The sequence below is a fragment of the Meriones unguiculatus genome, chromosome 20 (assembly GCF_030254825.1).
Source record: "Meriones unguiculatus strain TT.TT164.6M chromosome 20, Bangor_MerUng_6.1, whole genome shotgun sequence".
In the NCBI taxonomy this organism is placed as follows: domain Eukaryota; kingdom Metazoa; phylum Chordata; class Mammalia; order Rodentia; family Muridae; genus Meriones; species Meriones unguiculatus.
This window is the reverse complement of record NC_083367.1, coordinates 46419991-46435001: the sequence shown is the minus strand read 5'-3', so window position 1 is coordinate 46435001 and position 15011 is coordinate 46419991. Positions and strand designations below refer to the sequence as shown.

General features: G+C 47.5%; 1 protein-coding gene across 1 annotated transcript in view; it reads left to right on the top strand.

Annotated features, from left to right (window-relative positions):
* Window positions 1–15011, top strand: part of Armc2 (armadillo repeat containing 2) — a 107217-nt gene that overhangs the window by 72225 nt on the left and 19981 nt on the right. The window contains exon 12 of the mRNA XM_060373246.1: window positions 1530–1629. Coding sequence (XP_060229229.1) covers window positions 1530–1629 — 100 coding nt within the window. The remainder of the gene's footprint in view (window positions 1–1529; window positions 1630–15011) is intronic.

Genomic DNA, 15011 nt, shown 5'->3' with positions numbered 1-15011 from the left:
TATTTGAGCTGTAAGTTACATATTTTAAAAAGTTTTAGAATATGTGGGAAACATATTAATATATTTTAAGCTCCGAGTGTGGCACATCCCAGCACTTTCAGAGGTAGAAGCAGAAAAATTAGGAGTTCAGGGTCATCCTTGGCTACACAGTGAGTTCAATACCAGCCTGGGCTGCATTCAACTCTGTTTCCTAAAAAAAAAAAAGGCTGGTGAGATCCTCAGCTAATATGGTGAGTTCAAGACCAGCCAAGGCTATATGCAGCTCTGTTTCAAAACAACAAACAAACAAAAAGGGCTGGTGAGATGGCTTAGTAGGTAAATGCACTTGCCACTAAGCCCAACTACCTGAGTTCAGTTGTAGAGGAGAGACCCAAGTCCATCCACGCACACACACACATACGCACACTCCCTGACCTGGTATTCCAGTGTTATCCAGGCTGGTCTCAAAGTTGCCAAGCACAACAGACCCATACTTCTCAGATCCTGGCTGCCGCCATTATAGTTAGACAACCAGCCATGCTGTACCGTGACCAGGCAAGGTTGTGAGGAGGACGCCGGTGCCGAGCAGACCTGTGCATGGTCAAATCGGAAACAAAGTGATGTGCTGCCCCTTGACCTAGAATTTACCTATGGCTTCCTGTTTGTTGTAGGCTTTTCAGCATTGTCTTTGAGATTTGCTCGCTGCTTGTTACTCTCTCTCATGGCTGCTTGTCCTAAGGGCTAGTTTTGCTGATGTCAGTTCCACCTGCTGCTGGGGTACCCACAGACTGATGGTCACCCAGGCAGATATTGTGCCTATCTCTGAGCTTCTGTTTTAAACATGCTATCTAGACATGTGATGGTTCGGTGTTTTTTGGTGGTGGTGGTAGGTTTTTTGTTTGTCAACTTGACACAAACCTAGAGTCAGTCATCTGCAAAGCGGGAACCTTAATTGAGGGATTGCTTCCAGAAGATTGCCTTGTAGGTAAGTCTGCGGGGACCTTTTCTTGATGAATGATTGACGTGAGAAAGCCCAGCCCACTGGGAGTGGTTCAACCGCTGGGCGGCTGGTCCTGGGTCCTAGAAGAAGAACAGATGACAGGGAAGCAAATGCCTGAGCAGCCTCCCTCCGTGGTCTCTGTTTAGTTCCCGCCTTGATGGATTGTAAGCCCTTTCCTACCATTGCTTTTTTTGGTCATGGCACTTACCACAGCAACAGAAAGCGAGGTAGGACAATAGCTACCCTCCTCCAGGTTCCGCCCAGTACTGAGAACCAAACGCAGGGGCTCATGCTCGCTAGACAAGTGTTTGCCACCGAGATATGTCCTCAGCCCCTCGAAGGAAGGGGCTTTAGAAATCTCCTAGAGTCTAGAGCAGACAGAGCCTCTTTGCTTTTTCTCTAGACTAGTGTACAGGGGCATTTCTGAACTTCTTTTCATGAGTCCTCTTGGTCCGCATTGACAATGATACTAAGTGCATCTAATTTAAAAAAAGAAAGAAAGAAAAAAAGTAACGTTAATTCTGATTTTCCTACTTGGTGTTTCCCGCAGCAAACTAACCTCTTACCGTGACTGCTGTGCAGCCCTGGCCAGCTACTCCCGATGCTACGCCTTGTTTCTAAGTCTATTGAACAAATACCAGAAGAAACAGGTCAGTCGTGCATGTCTGTCTTCGGTGTCCTCAGTGCGCTGGTGTGCTTGTGGAGTGAGTCCATGTTTTCAACGCATCAGTCCCCACCAGAAGCTTCCAGAGAAGGATCTGAGGCAGAAACTGCCGCCCCCCCCCCCCCCCACACATAGTTGTTACCATATTTTAGGTGGTGGCCTGCAGGAGTTCCATTCCCCTTGGGGACTTACAGGTTACTTGCTTGAGTTGTCCTGGTGTGGCAATTTCAGTAGAGGCCTCACTGAACTTCACCTCAGGTCTGTGGATTCAGACAAGGAGAGTGAGTCCTGCCTGTCTGCATTTTAACAAGAACCACAGAGACTTACCATGCAGGCAAAAGCTTGGGATCCTCTACGTGGGAGGTACCATGAAGATTTTTTTTTTTTAGTCTTCAAATTCACTAATTCTTTGATCATGTTGTATTTTAAAATGTGGAATTCAAGATAAAGTATTTGAAGATCTATCTATCTATCTATCTATCTATCTATATCTATCTATCTATCATCTGTCTATCTAGATGTATAATTTATGTATGCCTGAGTGTCTGTCTGTCTGTCTGTCTACCACATGTGTGCAGGGACCCTAGGAAGCCAGAAGAGGGCATTGGATCCCCTGGAACTGGAGTTACAGATAGTTGTAAGCCTTATCTGGAATTAGAACCTGGGTCCTCCTGCAGGTACTCTTAACCGCCGAGCTAGCCCTCCCACCGTCAGGATGAAGAAGTTATGAAGTAACATAGTTTTCACGGGTCTGGGAAAATGTCTAATAGATTGAAATTTACATTATTTCTTTAACACACACAGACACACGCCACCACCCCCAGCACTTCACATGGGACCCTGGGTTTGAAGGCAGGTCAAGTTTGGCAGCCAGTTCCTTAACCTGGCGAGCCCTCCTGCCAGCCTGGAGTGTTCTCAGTTGATAGGCTTAGCCAGATGTAGCGGCACATACCTGTAATCCCGGTACTTGAGAGGTGAGAGGGAATATAAGTAATTAAGAGGCCAAACTGGGCTACACGTGACTGTCTCAACAGAAACGTCACACACGACTTCTCCTAAATACAGTTTTGATACTTGGTGCAAATGTGAACATTTGACTATCTGTAAATGACTGAAGCGGGACCTTTCAAACATGGACTCCGTGTGTATTCCTTTTGAATATGGCAAGTCTCTCACATCACTTCAGTTTCCAGCCAAGTGTTTCTGCTGAAAATGACAACATTTGTCAGCTTACATTATTTTAGCCATTTATTGTTGCTCTTTCAATGAGGGGGAAATTTCTGTCATTACCTCCATTTAAAGGTAAGACCTTGCTGAAAGTCCTGCTCACTTATGTTAAATATTTACTTCATTTATCTCTGTGTGTACCCATATGAGAGAGATGGGGTGAAAGTCAGGAGGCAGGAAACAAAGGGCAGAGGGCAGAAGCAGGCAGGGCCTTGCTATGTAGCCCAGGCTAGCCTAGAATTCACTATGTAATCCAGGCTGACCTTGCCCATGGAGGCCAGAGGTCAATGTTGGCCATCCTCCTCAATTGGTCTCCATCTTAAGTTTTGAGACAGGGGCTGTCACAGAACATGGAGCTCACTGATTGGCTAGGCTGGTTACCAGCGAGCCACCAGCTGACCTGTTGGCCCCACGGCCATGCTTTTCTACACTCACGCCTTATTGGTGAGCTTTGAATACTTCTTCCTTGCCCGAGGTAAGAACAGTTCACCTGTGGCACAGTGGACAAGCAGGGATGCTCTGCAACAGTGGGCTTTCACTGGGACTCTCTGGAGTGTCCTTTCCTCGGCTTGAGTGGGGGTGGGGAAGAAGGGGAAACCACGCAATGCTCAGGGGGTGAAGCGGAGAGCAACAGGTCTGCAGCGTTAATGTCATCTCCACAGGGAAGGGCTCTGTCATGGCGGGTGCAGGCAGTACCATTTTAGCCACTTGCTCTCTCTAGGTACAATAGCATCCCCTTTGTTCCCTGGACTCCTTGGTGGTTATAGTTCAGGGTCACATCCTCCTGAATTCGGACTCAGGTTTTCAAGGCATCTACTTCACTGCAGGAGGTAAATGACGTGTGTGCGATGAGGCAGGGTTTGAGACAAGCTCTCATGGAGCCCAGGCTGCCTTTCAACTTGCCAGGCAGCCAGGATGACCTTGAACTCCTGCCCAGTCTGCCTCCGCCGCCGCCACAACCAACCAAGAGAAATCATTTTTAAATAGTCGATTTTATCTTCTGCTTTAACTTTTCAAAAAAAATATCTGTGGAAATGGAGAGATGGCTCAGAGGTTAAGAACACATGCTCTTGCAGAAGACCCAGATTTGATTCCCAGCACCCACAGGGTGGCTCACAGCCATCTATAACTACAGGCCCAAGGGAGCCAAATGCCTCTTCTGACCACCTCAGACACTAACCATGTATGTGGTGACATGTGTGTGAAACAAACACTAATACATATAAAATGAAATAAATATAAAAATGACATTTAAGTTTTCCACTATCCCTTATTATGTCTTTTACTTAACTATTGCAATGTTAGAGTTTTGAGCTATCATTTTTTTTTTCTAGTAAGGAAAATACATGATTTATATCTTCCTCAAAGCCAAAATATTTGAGAAGAGCAGGGGGAGTAGTCAGGCGACAAGGAAGTGATTTTACGTCCTCATGTAATTAACCAAAGCTCCCATAAGTCCTGTACAAATCTGTTGCTGCTGGTCCCAAGGTTATCATTTTACGAAGCTGCCTCCTTTACTGCCATGAGCTCCATGGAGACCCAGGCCATGACTTGGGGATGATGCTCACACGGGAGGCTCTTGATGTGGAAAGAATGAGTTTTGTTGAAAGATTATTAATGTTTAATATTGATTTATATTTTAGTAAAGCAGTGGTTACTCCCTCGACAGCTGTATACCCAAATCACCACACAGAGAGACTAGGATTTATTTTATTACCCTAGAGCACAATGCTGGGCAATAATTACTCCATCCCACACCTCCAAGCCCGAATAGCTTCCTACCATTCAGATTTCCCACATTACATTTTTTTTTCAGTCATATCCTAGGACCAGTTAATTTCTCCTGAAGTTTCCCATCCTCTCCTCATGGATCTATCCTTCTTCTGTCCTTTCTCTACCCCTCACCAGACCAGGATGTCCCACCCTATTCTCTGTACTGCTCAGCATTGGCTGTTTGGCTCTTATTGGCAATACAGAGAACAAATGGTGACATGTTATACAAACTTGAGATAGGAGATGCTTAGAATAAACATCACAGTGCAATGTCTGGATTGAAACCAGATAGCGGGGTAGAGAAATCAGCATTTGAATGAATGAGGGTAAACTGTATACAGTCCACAAGAACATTTTGCCAACAGATTTTGGAGTTGGTGAAATGCTCTGAAATCTGTAAAGTGTTAAAAAAATATTTTTTTTCTCAATACTCAGGTATCTTCCTTAAATACTTATTGTTCTCTTCTTGGTTTGGAGGAGAGCATGCTAAGAACTTTCCTCCCTTCTTTTCATACCACTGGGCTGCCATTGCAACAGCAAAACAGAAAGGATAAATTTAATGTTAACTCACATCAGCACAGACCCAAGGGAACAGCCCAAACCGAATTACCACCCCAGCCCACCCCAGTATATAAAGCCAGTTTCTAGAGATTCTATGCCCTTCCCTAATGTGCTTTGTTTGCAGTGGTTTTGAGTTTGTTACAGCTGAGATTTGCCTGGACATGGAGGTTTAGAGCCCATCTTCAAAGTGGAACTAAGCCTTATGGGAGCTTACAGAAAGTTACTACTGCCTCTGATTATTTATGTTCCGGCTGTATGACAAACTGTTTCTGCAAGAGTTAGCTTGGGTTGGAGAAATATATTTGAAAGCTTTGTAGTCTCTTAATGTAAGTTCCTAGCAGCAAGAGCTTAGCCACTGGGAACGGTCTGGAGCACCATTGTTCTGGGAGGTTTTGTTTATTTCTAAGTCAGTCTCCATCCCACCCCATCCACCCCTCGAAGGAGGAGGGGGTCACTTCCAAGGAATTTACCTAATTAACCTTCAGAGGGTTCTAGACACCCACATTTCATACTTCAGCTACGCCTGCTCCATCCCAACATGCGTGATCTTGTCTGGCTCAGAGGCTTAGCAGAGTCCACCTGGTTAGGATTTGGCTAGGAGCCCCAGGCAATTCTAGGTTCTGATTAAAACTGTGGCATCGGGAAGCAGTCTTGACCTGCACTGTGACGGAACACCTATCTAACAAAAGTCAGAGACCTGAAAGGGAGATGTCTCTCTCAATAGATACCCAAGTGCAGTATGGTTTGAGATTTCTCTCTCAATAGATGAAAGCATGTATATGTCATTGAGCTCATTAACTGCTGGCTCAAAAGCTGCAGACAATAAGAAGTACTAAAATCCCAGGACAGATGAATTCAGTCCCTAAACCCCGTGTCTCAGTCAGCATCGAAAGCTCCAGGCTGGGAAGTTAGGTTGGATACGTCTGCCCTGAACCATATAGACTGCTGTACTCGGCTATAGGAGGCTGAGACAGGAGGATTGCCAAGTTTAAGGGCTGCCTGGAGCAGAGAGTGCGTTCAACTTAGTGAGACCTTAGCTCGATCAAATGTTTAGGAGAGGCCTGGTGTGTGTAGGCCCAAGTGGTGGTGCTCTTGTCTGGTGTGAGAAAGGCCCCAGGTTCGGTGCCCAGCACCACAGATAAAATGCGGTGAGACCCGTGGGAGCAGCCTGCATCGCACTCTGAAGTTTTATCTTCATACAGTATTTCAGTCTTATGATAATAACATGTGTTTGTAAACATTGCTTTTTGTTGTTGTTGTAACAATAGTCGAATCATAAAACTTAAAAGCTTTTTGAGCTCATTGCCAGTTAAGTTTGAGGAAATCACGACCTCACGTGCCCCATGTCTTAGTTTGGATTACGATGGCTGTGACAAAATAGGATGACCAAAAGCAACCTGGGGAGGAAAGGGCTTATTTCACTCCCAGTTTCATATAACTGTTCCCCACCGAAAGCTATGAGGGCAGGAACTCAGGCAAAGGCCGTGGAGGGGTGCTGCTCACTGGCTTGCTTGTCCTGGCTTGCTCAGCCTGCTTCCTCATTGAACCCAGAACCACCTGCCCGGGGGATGGCACCACGCACCATGGGCTGGGCCCTCCCCCATCAATCACGAGTGAAGAAAATGCCCTGCAGCTGGATCTTGCGGAGACATTTTCTCAGTTGAGAGTCCCTCCTTCCAGTTAACCCTAGCTTGTGTCATAAAGCTAGCCAGCACAGCCCGCTTCGACACTTACTGTACTTCTTGCTAAGAATCGTCCTCTAACAACAGCTGTCTGCTCTGTTGAGGAGGCCGACAGTTGTGTGTGTGTGTGCATTCTCAGTAATTACGCAGATATCTAGTTAATTGACAGGCCTAAACTTTTACCTCCACGTGATACAATTGACAGTACAAATACTTCTTTTACATGGGGTGTGGCCTTATTTAAATTAGTTATTATACCAGGAACATTTAAGATTTCATCTGAGCCAGGCAAGGTGGCAGGTGTCTTTAATCGCAAGGAGGCAGAGGCTGGCGAATCTCTAAGATTGACGCTAGCCTTCTCTACAGAGAGTTCCAGGACAGCCAGGGCTACACAGAGAAACCCTGACTTGAAAAACAAAACAAACAGAAAAAAAAAAAAAAAGTTAATTTGGCCCAATCCAAATTTGTGAAAGGATTAAATGAAAAAGAGTGTATCTGAAATTCCCTACAGTCTTTATTACCTACAAGATGGAGCTTTGTGTGCTATCTCAAGCATGTATTTATACAACTGATAATTAACATTTTTGACCCAACAAAATTTGAAATTAGTTTGCATATAAAAAAACAGCCCTGAGGTATTGGAGAGATGGCTCCGTGCTTCAGAGCACTGGCTGCTCTTGCAGAGGACCTGGGGTTTGACCCCAGCACTCACATGGCAGCTCATAGATGCAGTCAAAATACCTATACCCCCCCAGAATAAAAATAATATAGAAAATTATGTTGAGTAAAATTAAGGAAGGGACCACTAATCTGGGTCCCGGGGAGGAACTCATAGTAGAATGTCTAGTGTGTGAAAGGTTCTGGGGTCACTTCCAGCCATCAAAGGCAACAGTAAGAACCAGAGAAACAGCAAAACTCTACAAACCCTTTCTGTCCTTGTCCAGTTTTGTGTGCCATTCCTTGTTCACATCTCTGTACCTGACTGGAGCCTGGAATGTTTTCTCTCTCTCTCTTTCTCTCTCTCTCTCTCTCTCTCTCTCTCTCTCTCTCACACACACACACACACACACAGACGCTTTTCTAGTCCTTGGTAGCTGCTCTGAGAGCTGAATGTCCCGGAGGTCCACTGTGCTCTCTAAGCAGCATGAAGAAACTGCACCCTTAGCTTTTGAATACAACTTAGCTCATTGACAAAAGCCGAGTTAAAGTGAAATCAAAGTAACATTTAGAGTTGTATCTTTTTCTTTTCTTTCTTCTATTTATTTATTTATTATTTATTTATTTATTTATTTTTCTTGGACACATGGTCTTGCTATGTAGCCTAGGCTAACATGGAACCCACCAGTCTGGCACTGAACAGGTGCTCTTCCTACTGGGATTACTAGTATGCACCTGTTTCGAGTTTTCAAGATCATACAGTCTGAAAATCTAAAACACACACCTCTAGTCCTAGCATTAGGGAAGCTGAGGCGGGAGGATCATGAGTTAGATAGGAGCCTGGGCTATACAGTACGTCCCCAAACAAAAAAAGTTTCAGACTAATAAATGTCACCTATGCACACGGTCCTCTTCCCCCCACCCCCGCAGCCCCTAAGTGATCTTATCAGAGGTAGGGGGGTTACAAGGGGGGTGGGGTTACAGGGCACTGCCCAGGAAACTGTGGCCAGTCACTTCCACAGCACACCAAGGGGGAAATCCTGTACCGGGGCTGTCTGCTGTTGGGAGATGTGAAATATTTCTTCCCCATCTGCTGTTGTTTTCGTTAAAGGGAAAAAGAGAGAAATTATATGAGGAAGTACCAAAAGCAAGTGTCTGCCCTATTGCTTTTACGGCTGTTGTGTCTGACGTCAGCATTTAGAACAGGCCTTTCTGAGTGCTGAAAAGTAAAGGCCTTCACTTTTCATGTCTACGCATCTGTGCTGCGAGAATGATTTAACAGGAATGCGCATCTGTACGTTTTTGTAGGGCGATACTGTAAAAATAGACAGTAGGGGTTAAAGCCGAGGCGATCAGTTGGCCTCTCATTGTAAGCCCAGGGCCCATACTTGCTTTATCATTGGCATGACTCTGTTGGGAAGTTTTGAAAACGCAGGTTGCTGGGCCCCACCCTGGGCGCTCCTGACTGCAGCCTGGGGTGGTGGGACCCAGAGCCCATTTCTAAGAAACTCCTGCTGGAGCTGGGAGCGAGCGGCAGCCTGCAGAACCCGCAGCACAAAGGGCTGAGGTCTTCCTGAGACACAGCCTTCAGCAAGGCTGTCGTGAGGTGACTTCCGACAGACCTGCAAAGGTCTGCAGAGGCTCTCTTCAGTCACCCTGACATAGGGCCAGTGTGTCAGGTGGGAAGCAAGTGGCGAGACCAGCCAAGTGCGCTTCTCTAGTAAATGGTGGGGGCTGTCTCATTTGCCTTTGCGTGGGCAGCTGACAGTTTCTGATCTGTTTGCCTTCTCTCTCTCTCTCTCTCTCTCTGTGTGTGTGTGGGGGGGTGTTGAACCAGTGCTCTACCACTGAGACAGCCAAAGAGACAGTGTCTTAGGGAAAACAAGATATTATATTGTTTTGTCAGACTCTTCTCCCAACTTTCCCTGCCAGACTTTTGTCAAAACAAGTTGTCCTGGGACCAGCTGCCATCCTTGGCAGGCATGCAGCACCAATCAGAGTAGCCCACTCAGGAGGGAAGAGATGGGGCCCTTGGGGCCCTCAGAACCAACTGCCCAGGGGAGGGGGCATGGACCAGTCCGCTAGACAGGCCTCCAGTTGTTGACTTGCTAAGTGAAATGAACACTGCTTTGTCGTCTGAGCAACCCAGCATTCCGATAGATTCCCCCCTGTGAAAGAGCACAGTATATACACCCACATCCGAACCTTGTAAGTCTGCAGCAGACATATTTGAGAGCGGTTTGTCATTTCTGCTGACAGCACATCTTACACGCAGCCCTGGGCGACGTGGGCTCTGCCTGCAAGCCGTGATTGTGGTTATACAGCCAGGGGGCTGGGGGTAGAGTATGGGGGAGCCTTTCCTCCCAGCTCTCAGAATGGACTTCCACAGGGACAACGGGCACATCTTCCACTTACGTCTTTGTAATTAATTTGTCCTCACACTAAGACAATCTGTAGCTCAGGTCTTAAAGGGCACAAAACTGAGACAGAAACAGAGCTGCCACCAGCCTGATCCAAAGCCACTCTTTCCAGTTAGGTAAGAGTCTCTACCAAGAGCCAATTAAACGACAAACCTCATTTAAGAAATAGGCACATATTGTCTGCTTTATGGTGTAAATTGCATTTGGTACAAACCAAATGTGCAAACAGATGGGCCCGATAAGGGAGAAGGAGCAAGCTGAGTTGCTACAGCAGGGCTGGCTCCTGCAGCTCCTCTGATGTCACTGCTGCTACATTTAGAAGCTCAGCAAAATACGTGTGGGTTTGTTTTTTGGAAGAACATGAAGGGATTTTCCCCATTTCTTCTGTAAATATCTACTGGGCAAGAGATCTGGTAAAATGCCTGAAATAAGACTTATGTAAGGGGCAGCCTTTCTGCAGAGGTCACACAAAGTTCACAGGGAACAATCCTTACCTACGTGAACACCCCCTCACCATTAGTCCCCTATCTCTCTAGCTCTTTCCACTTTTAGATAGGGTGAATTTCACTCTCAAGCTCTCTCTCTCTCCTTCTTTTTCTTTTTTAAACAGAACTACTAAATGCAGGATCACCGACAAAGCTTTGCAAACACTCTCTGGAACCTCCAGGCTGGTCCTTGCTTGTGCTGTATTTAAAAGTCAGCCTCTTGTTCCCCGTGGTTCCATTTAAAGCTGTGGGGTAAGCGGTCCCTCCAGCCGCGCACGCAGCATGAGCACGGATTGGGGACAGTTTGGGCATCGGGAAGAGAGAGCAGGAATGGCTGGAGATGGGGGCTGAAATCGAAGCATCCCACCCCTCACCCCCTCGCCCCCCACCCCGTTTCCTAGTTCTGGTGCTACCCAGGCTCTTAGCAACCCAGGGAAAACCCAGCCTCCCTTCCCCTGCACCCTCTTAGAAGCTGTGAGGGATTGGTTCGTTGAACCCCCCTCTACCCCTTCCCCCTGTGTGGCAAACTTGCTTCCACTGGCTCTCTGCCTCCTCCCTGGCAGGAGCGTGCCCTTTGGCTGCCTTCCTTGCCTCTCTGCCGGCACATTCCCAGGGGTGCAGGGAGAGCTTTTGGCTGAGCTCTCCACTTGCTCAGCCTTGCCCCCCGGGGGTTTTGCACCACAGTGGGTCTGAGCCTGTTCCTGCAGCTTTGTCCTTGCAGAACCGGCTCTTGCCCCAGTCAGCACAGAACCCAAACGCCTTCGGATCTGCAACTTAAAAAGAAACCCAGCAAAGCACAATTCTACTGCTGCCCTGGTATTTTTGAGTGGCAGCCACATTCAGAGGCATGGAGTTGCTGATATTATCATCAGTAAATAATGGCCGATAGGGTGGGCGGATGGTCATCTTTGCCTTAAAAATGATCTGCTTAGATCCTTGGTTTTGAGTCTTGTGGGCTCTCAGATTGGTCTGTTATTTACATTTAAACGCTCAGGCCAACCGGCAGCCCACCCCCAGGGCGGGTTGGTTAGCCAGCATTTTCCAGCAGTCTGCAGCTTGTCTTTGGTAACATGAAATTTCGTCTGGAGCCACCTGTAAGCTCACAGAAGGCTTAGGTTTTGCCTAAAGGAGGAAAATCAGATGAATAAAGTGAACCGGAGACCCCGACTCAACTCTAGGATGCAGGCAATGTTAGCCAGAGTTTAAAACGAGGCTTTTTGATTAATTTTAATTTTCTGGTTAAGGGTATGGGGAGTGTCAAATGTTGAATTCGTTTATAAACCACCCCCCCCCCCCACACACACACACACTTTAAGTTTAACCCATTCTTAAAGGTCTTGCTACAATATTTCCCTAGGCTGGGTAGGCACTGTCTCTTAAGTATGAGGAGTCTGTGGGAAAAAAATGTTCAATTTGTTTATCTTCCCCCCACACACACATTTTAAGTCTAACCATTCTTAAAGGTCTTGCTACAATGTTTCCCTAGACTGGGTAGGCGCTGCCGCTGTCTCTTAAGTATGAGGAGTCTGTGGAACATAGTTTATTTCTTCCGTGACAGGTTGGCATCAGTCTTCTCCTATGGTCAGCATCCCGCACAGGAGCTATTTTAGGGCGCCGTGGGGAGGGTGTGAGAGTCATGTCCTCACTTCGGCTGCCTGTGGGCAGGGAGCATTTCGAGGTAAAGCCGTGTGGGTCACACAGGGCAGATGGCGCATGGCATGCCACTTCAGGGGGAGGGAACACGCAGTGGAGCAGAGGAATGTTCTGCTCCCAGAAGGGAGAAGCGGAGCCAAGTCCCCTCCTGCAACCCACAGACAGGCCACCAGGGGCGCCTCTCACAAGCAAAGACACACAACCAGCTTGAGAGGTTGATGAAGGCTCAAAGATGCCTGGTGCAAGCATTTTAATCGCAGTAGCTCGGAAGGCAGAAGCAGGCAGATCTCTGGGAGTTTGAGGCCAGCCGTTCAAGGGTGGCAATCTCTCGTTAGCTTTAGGCCAGTATCTCTCAGGTGAAAGGTTGCTTCCACAGTAGCTGGCGCTGGTCACACACCATTCCACCAAGCAGTGTCCTCTTCTGTGTCCTGCCCCAGCTAAGCCATTTATTTACAACTGTCGGGGCCCACAGAGACTAAGCAAAGTGCATGCCCACTAGGGCATCCCATGCTGAGGAAGATAGGCCTGGTGTGCTTAAGGAAGTCAGGCCTCTTATGGTAACGTGCTGCTTGTTCATGCCTTGGTTGGCTGTGGCTGCTGCTGATTCCATTTTCAGCAAAATTAGGAAGTCGGAATGAACCAGTTAGTCCAGACTGCCTTCTCAGGGGTATTAAAGTCCCCTCCGGATTCCTCTTCATTTTGTCATTTCAAAGCCATGTGACTGTGCTGCGAGTGTGCACCGATGTGTTGGTGTGATACAAATACTGGGAGAGTAGAGTGCTGTTCTCAGAGATGGAGAAAGGCTGCGGGATGGAGAGCAGTGGTTCTCAACAGAACCACCTTCTGTCGTGAAATCATGGGTCTATGAACTAGTGATTTGTCATTCGTGGCGTAGTTTGTTGTCTTTGTTCTTTGGAGATAGGGTGTCACTAGGGTGTCCTGGAACTCATGATGTAGACCAGGCTGGCCTCGAATCTCCAGAGATCCACCAGCCTCTGCCTCCTGAGTGCTGGGATTAAAGGCATGCAGCACTATGCTTGACTTTCTTGGCATACTTCCTATAGGTGTGTGTGGGATTTTTCTTTTTAAGCTAAGAACTGCTTTGTGTATTTTAGGTGGGTTGGACTGGGTAGCAGTACCTAACGTCTGTGTAGGGCTGGGTTAGGAGTGGGGATACCCCTCAGGGTGGAAATGAGAGCCCAGGCCACCTACAATGAGGCCATGGCCTCTCAGAGACCCTTGCTCAGCTTCAGGTGAGCCGCGCAAACCCAGGCGTAGGAACAGCCTTCCACAAGACTGCTTCTGTTTGGGCCTATTCTATGCTCCCGGCTCCTTGGGAAACATATTTGAGAAAGGTGGGAAGCAAAGACGCCACAGTCAAAGGACAGAAACAGTGAGGGGAGCAGTTGGTGGGAGCTGGAGGCTGTGAACGGCACAATCTGTCATCTCCATTTGTTGATCTCGCATGCCATCCTTCAGTTGGCACCGAGACTGCCAGGAACCACCCCCTTCCTTTTCCATCTGAAGGCAGGGAGAGCGGCACTGGGACAGCATTAACTCTTCCCGCCCCACAGCCACTTCAAACCGAGTCATCCACGCCGCGCTGTGACCCACACACATTTAGATGTGGGAAGGACGGGGCGGGGGATTTTAGAAAAAGCAGCACTTGATCTGTGCAGATGAATTCACAGTTTTCCAGCAGCTGAGCTCTGATAGAGGAACCCAAAAAGTGGGGAAGGAAGAAAGAAGGTAATGTACCCTTGTAATCCCAGCACTCAGGAGGCAGAGGTAGGCGGATCTTTGTGAGTTCCAGGCCAGCCTGGTCTACAGAGGAGTCCAGGACAGCCAGGGCTACACAGAGAAACCCTGTCTAGAAAACAAACAAACAAACAAACAAAAACCAGAAAACCACCACTGAGAGAGCATTCTTCACAATGCAGTGGTTGACATTTGGGGAGTAAATGGACTGGTCCTAACAGTGATTTAGCAAGATGAATAAGCTGTTTGTTTAAATTCCTCAGACAACATTTTACATGACTTACAACGTCTTTGCTGTCTCTTTTAATGTTCCCTTGTGGGGAATGCAAGAAGACCAACAGGGAACACTGACATGGCTGTTGTGAAATGGGGGAGGAGCTTACCGTCTGGTATGAGACGCTACCAACAGCTTCGTTCGGATGACAAAGATGGACGTTACCAGTTTTAGTGACTTGGTTCGAGTTTGTCTACTGAACGTTGTGCAGGTTAATTTGGTTGGTGTTTTGTCAACTTGGCACAAGCTAGGGTCGTCTGGCAAGAGAGAACCCCCCCTGAGAAAACGCCTCCATTAAATTGGGCTGCAGGCAAGCCTGGGGGGCATTTTCTTAACTGACACTTGATGTGGGAAAATCCAGCCTACGGTGGGTGGTGCCGCTCTTGGGATGGTGGTCCTGGGAGGTATAGGAAAAGAGTCTGAATGTGAGTGAGCCCGGGAGCTAGCCAGGAAGCAGCACCCCTCCATGGCCTCTGCTTCAGTTCCTGCCTCCAGATTCCTGCCCTGACTGCCCTCCCTGATAGACCAGGGTGTGGAGTGTTGGCCCAATAAATCCTTTCTTTCCTGAGTTGCTTCTGCTCGTGGCATTTATCAGAGCAGAGAGCGGCCTGCTTAGAATGCCTTGGAACCCTGCCAGCACATCTGAAGGCCCCTGTGATGGCTGTTTATGTCACTGTTACAGTCAGTATTAATGGTTGTGGAAGTAGAGCTTATACAGTGTCAGTCAGAGGCATATCAAAGTTTGCAGAAATTCTGCTAACAGCCACTGGCTTGGAAAATAGGAAGCAGACAGTTCTATCAAGGAAATGAGGTTTGGAAATCCCCTCCCCTGCCCTGTTTTTCTGTTGCACCTGGCCTGGGTGTTGGAGATCTGTCTG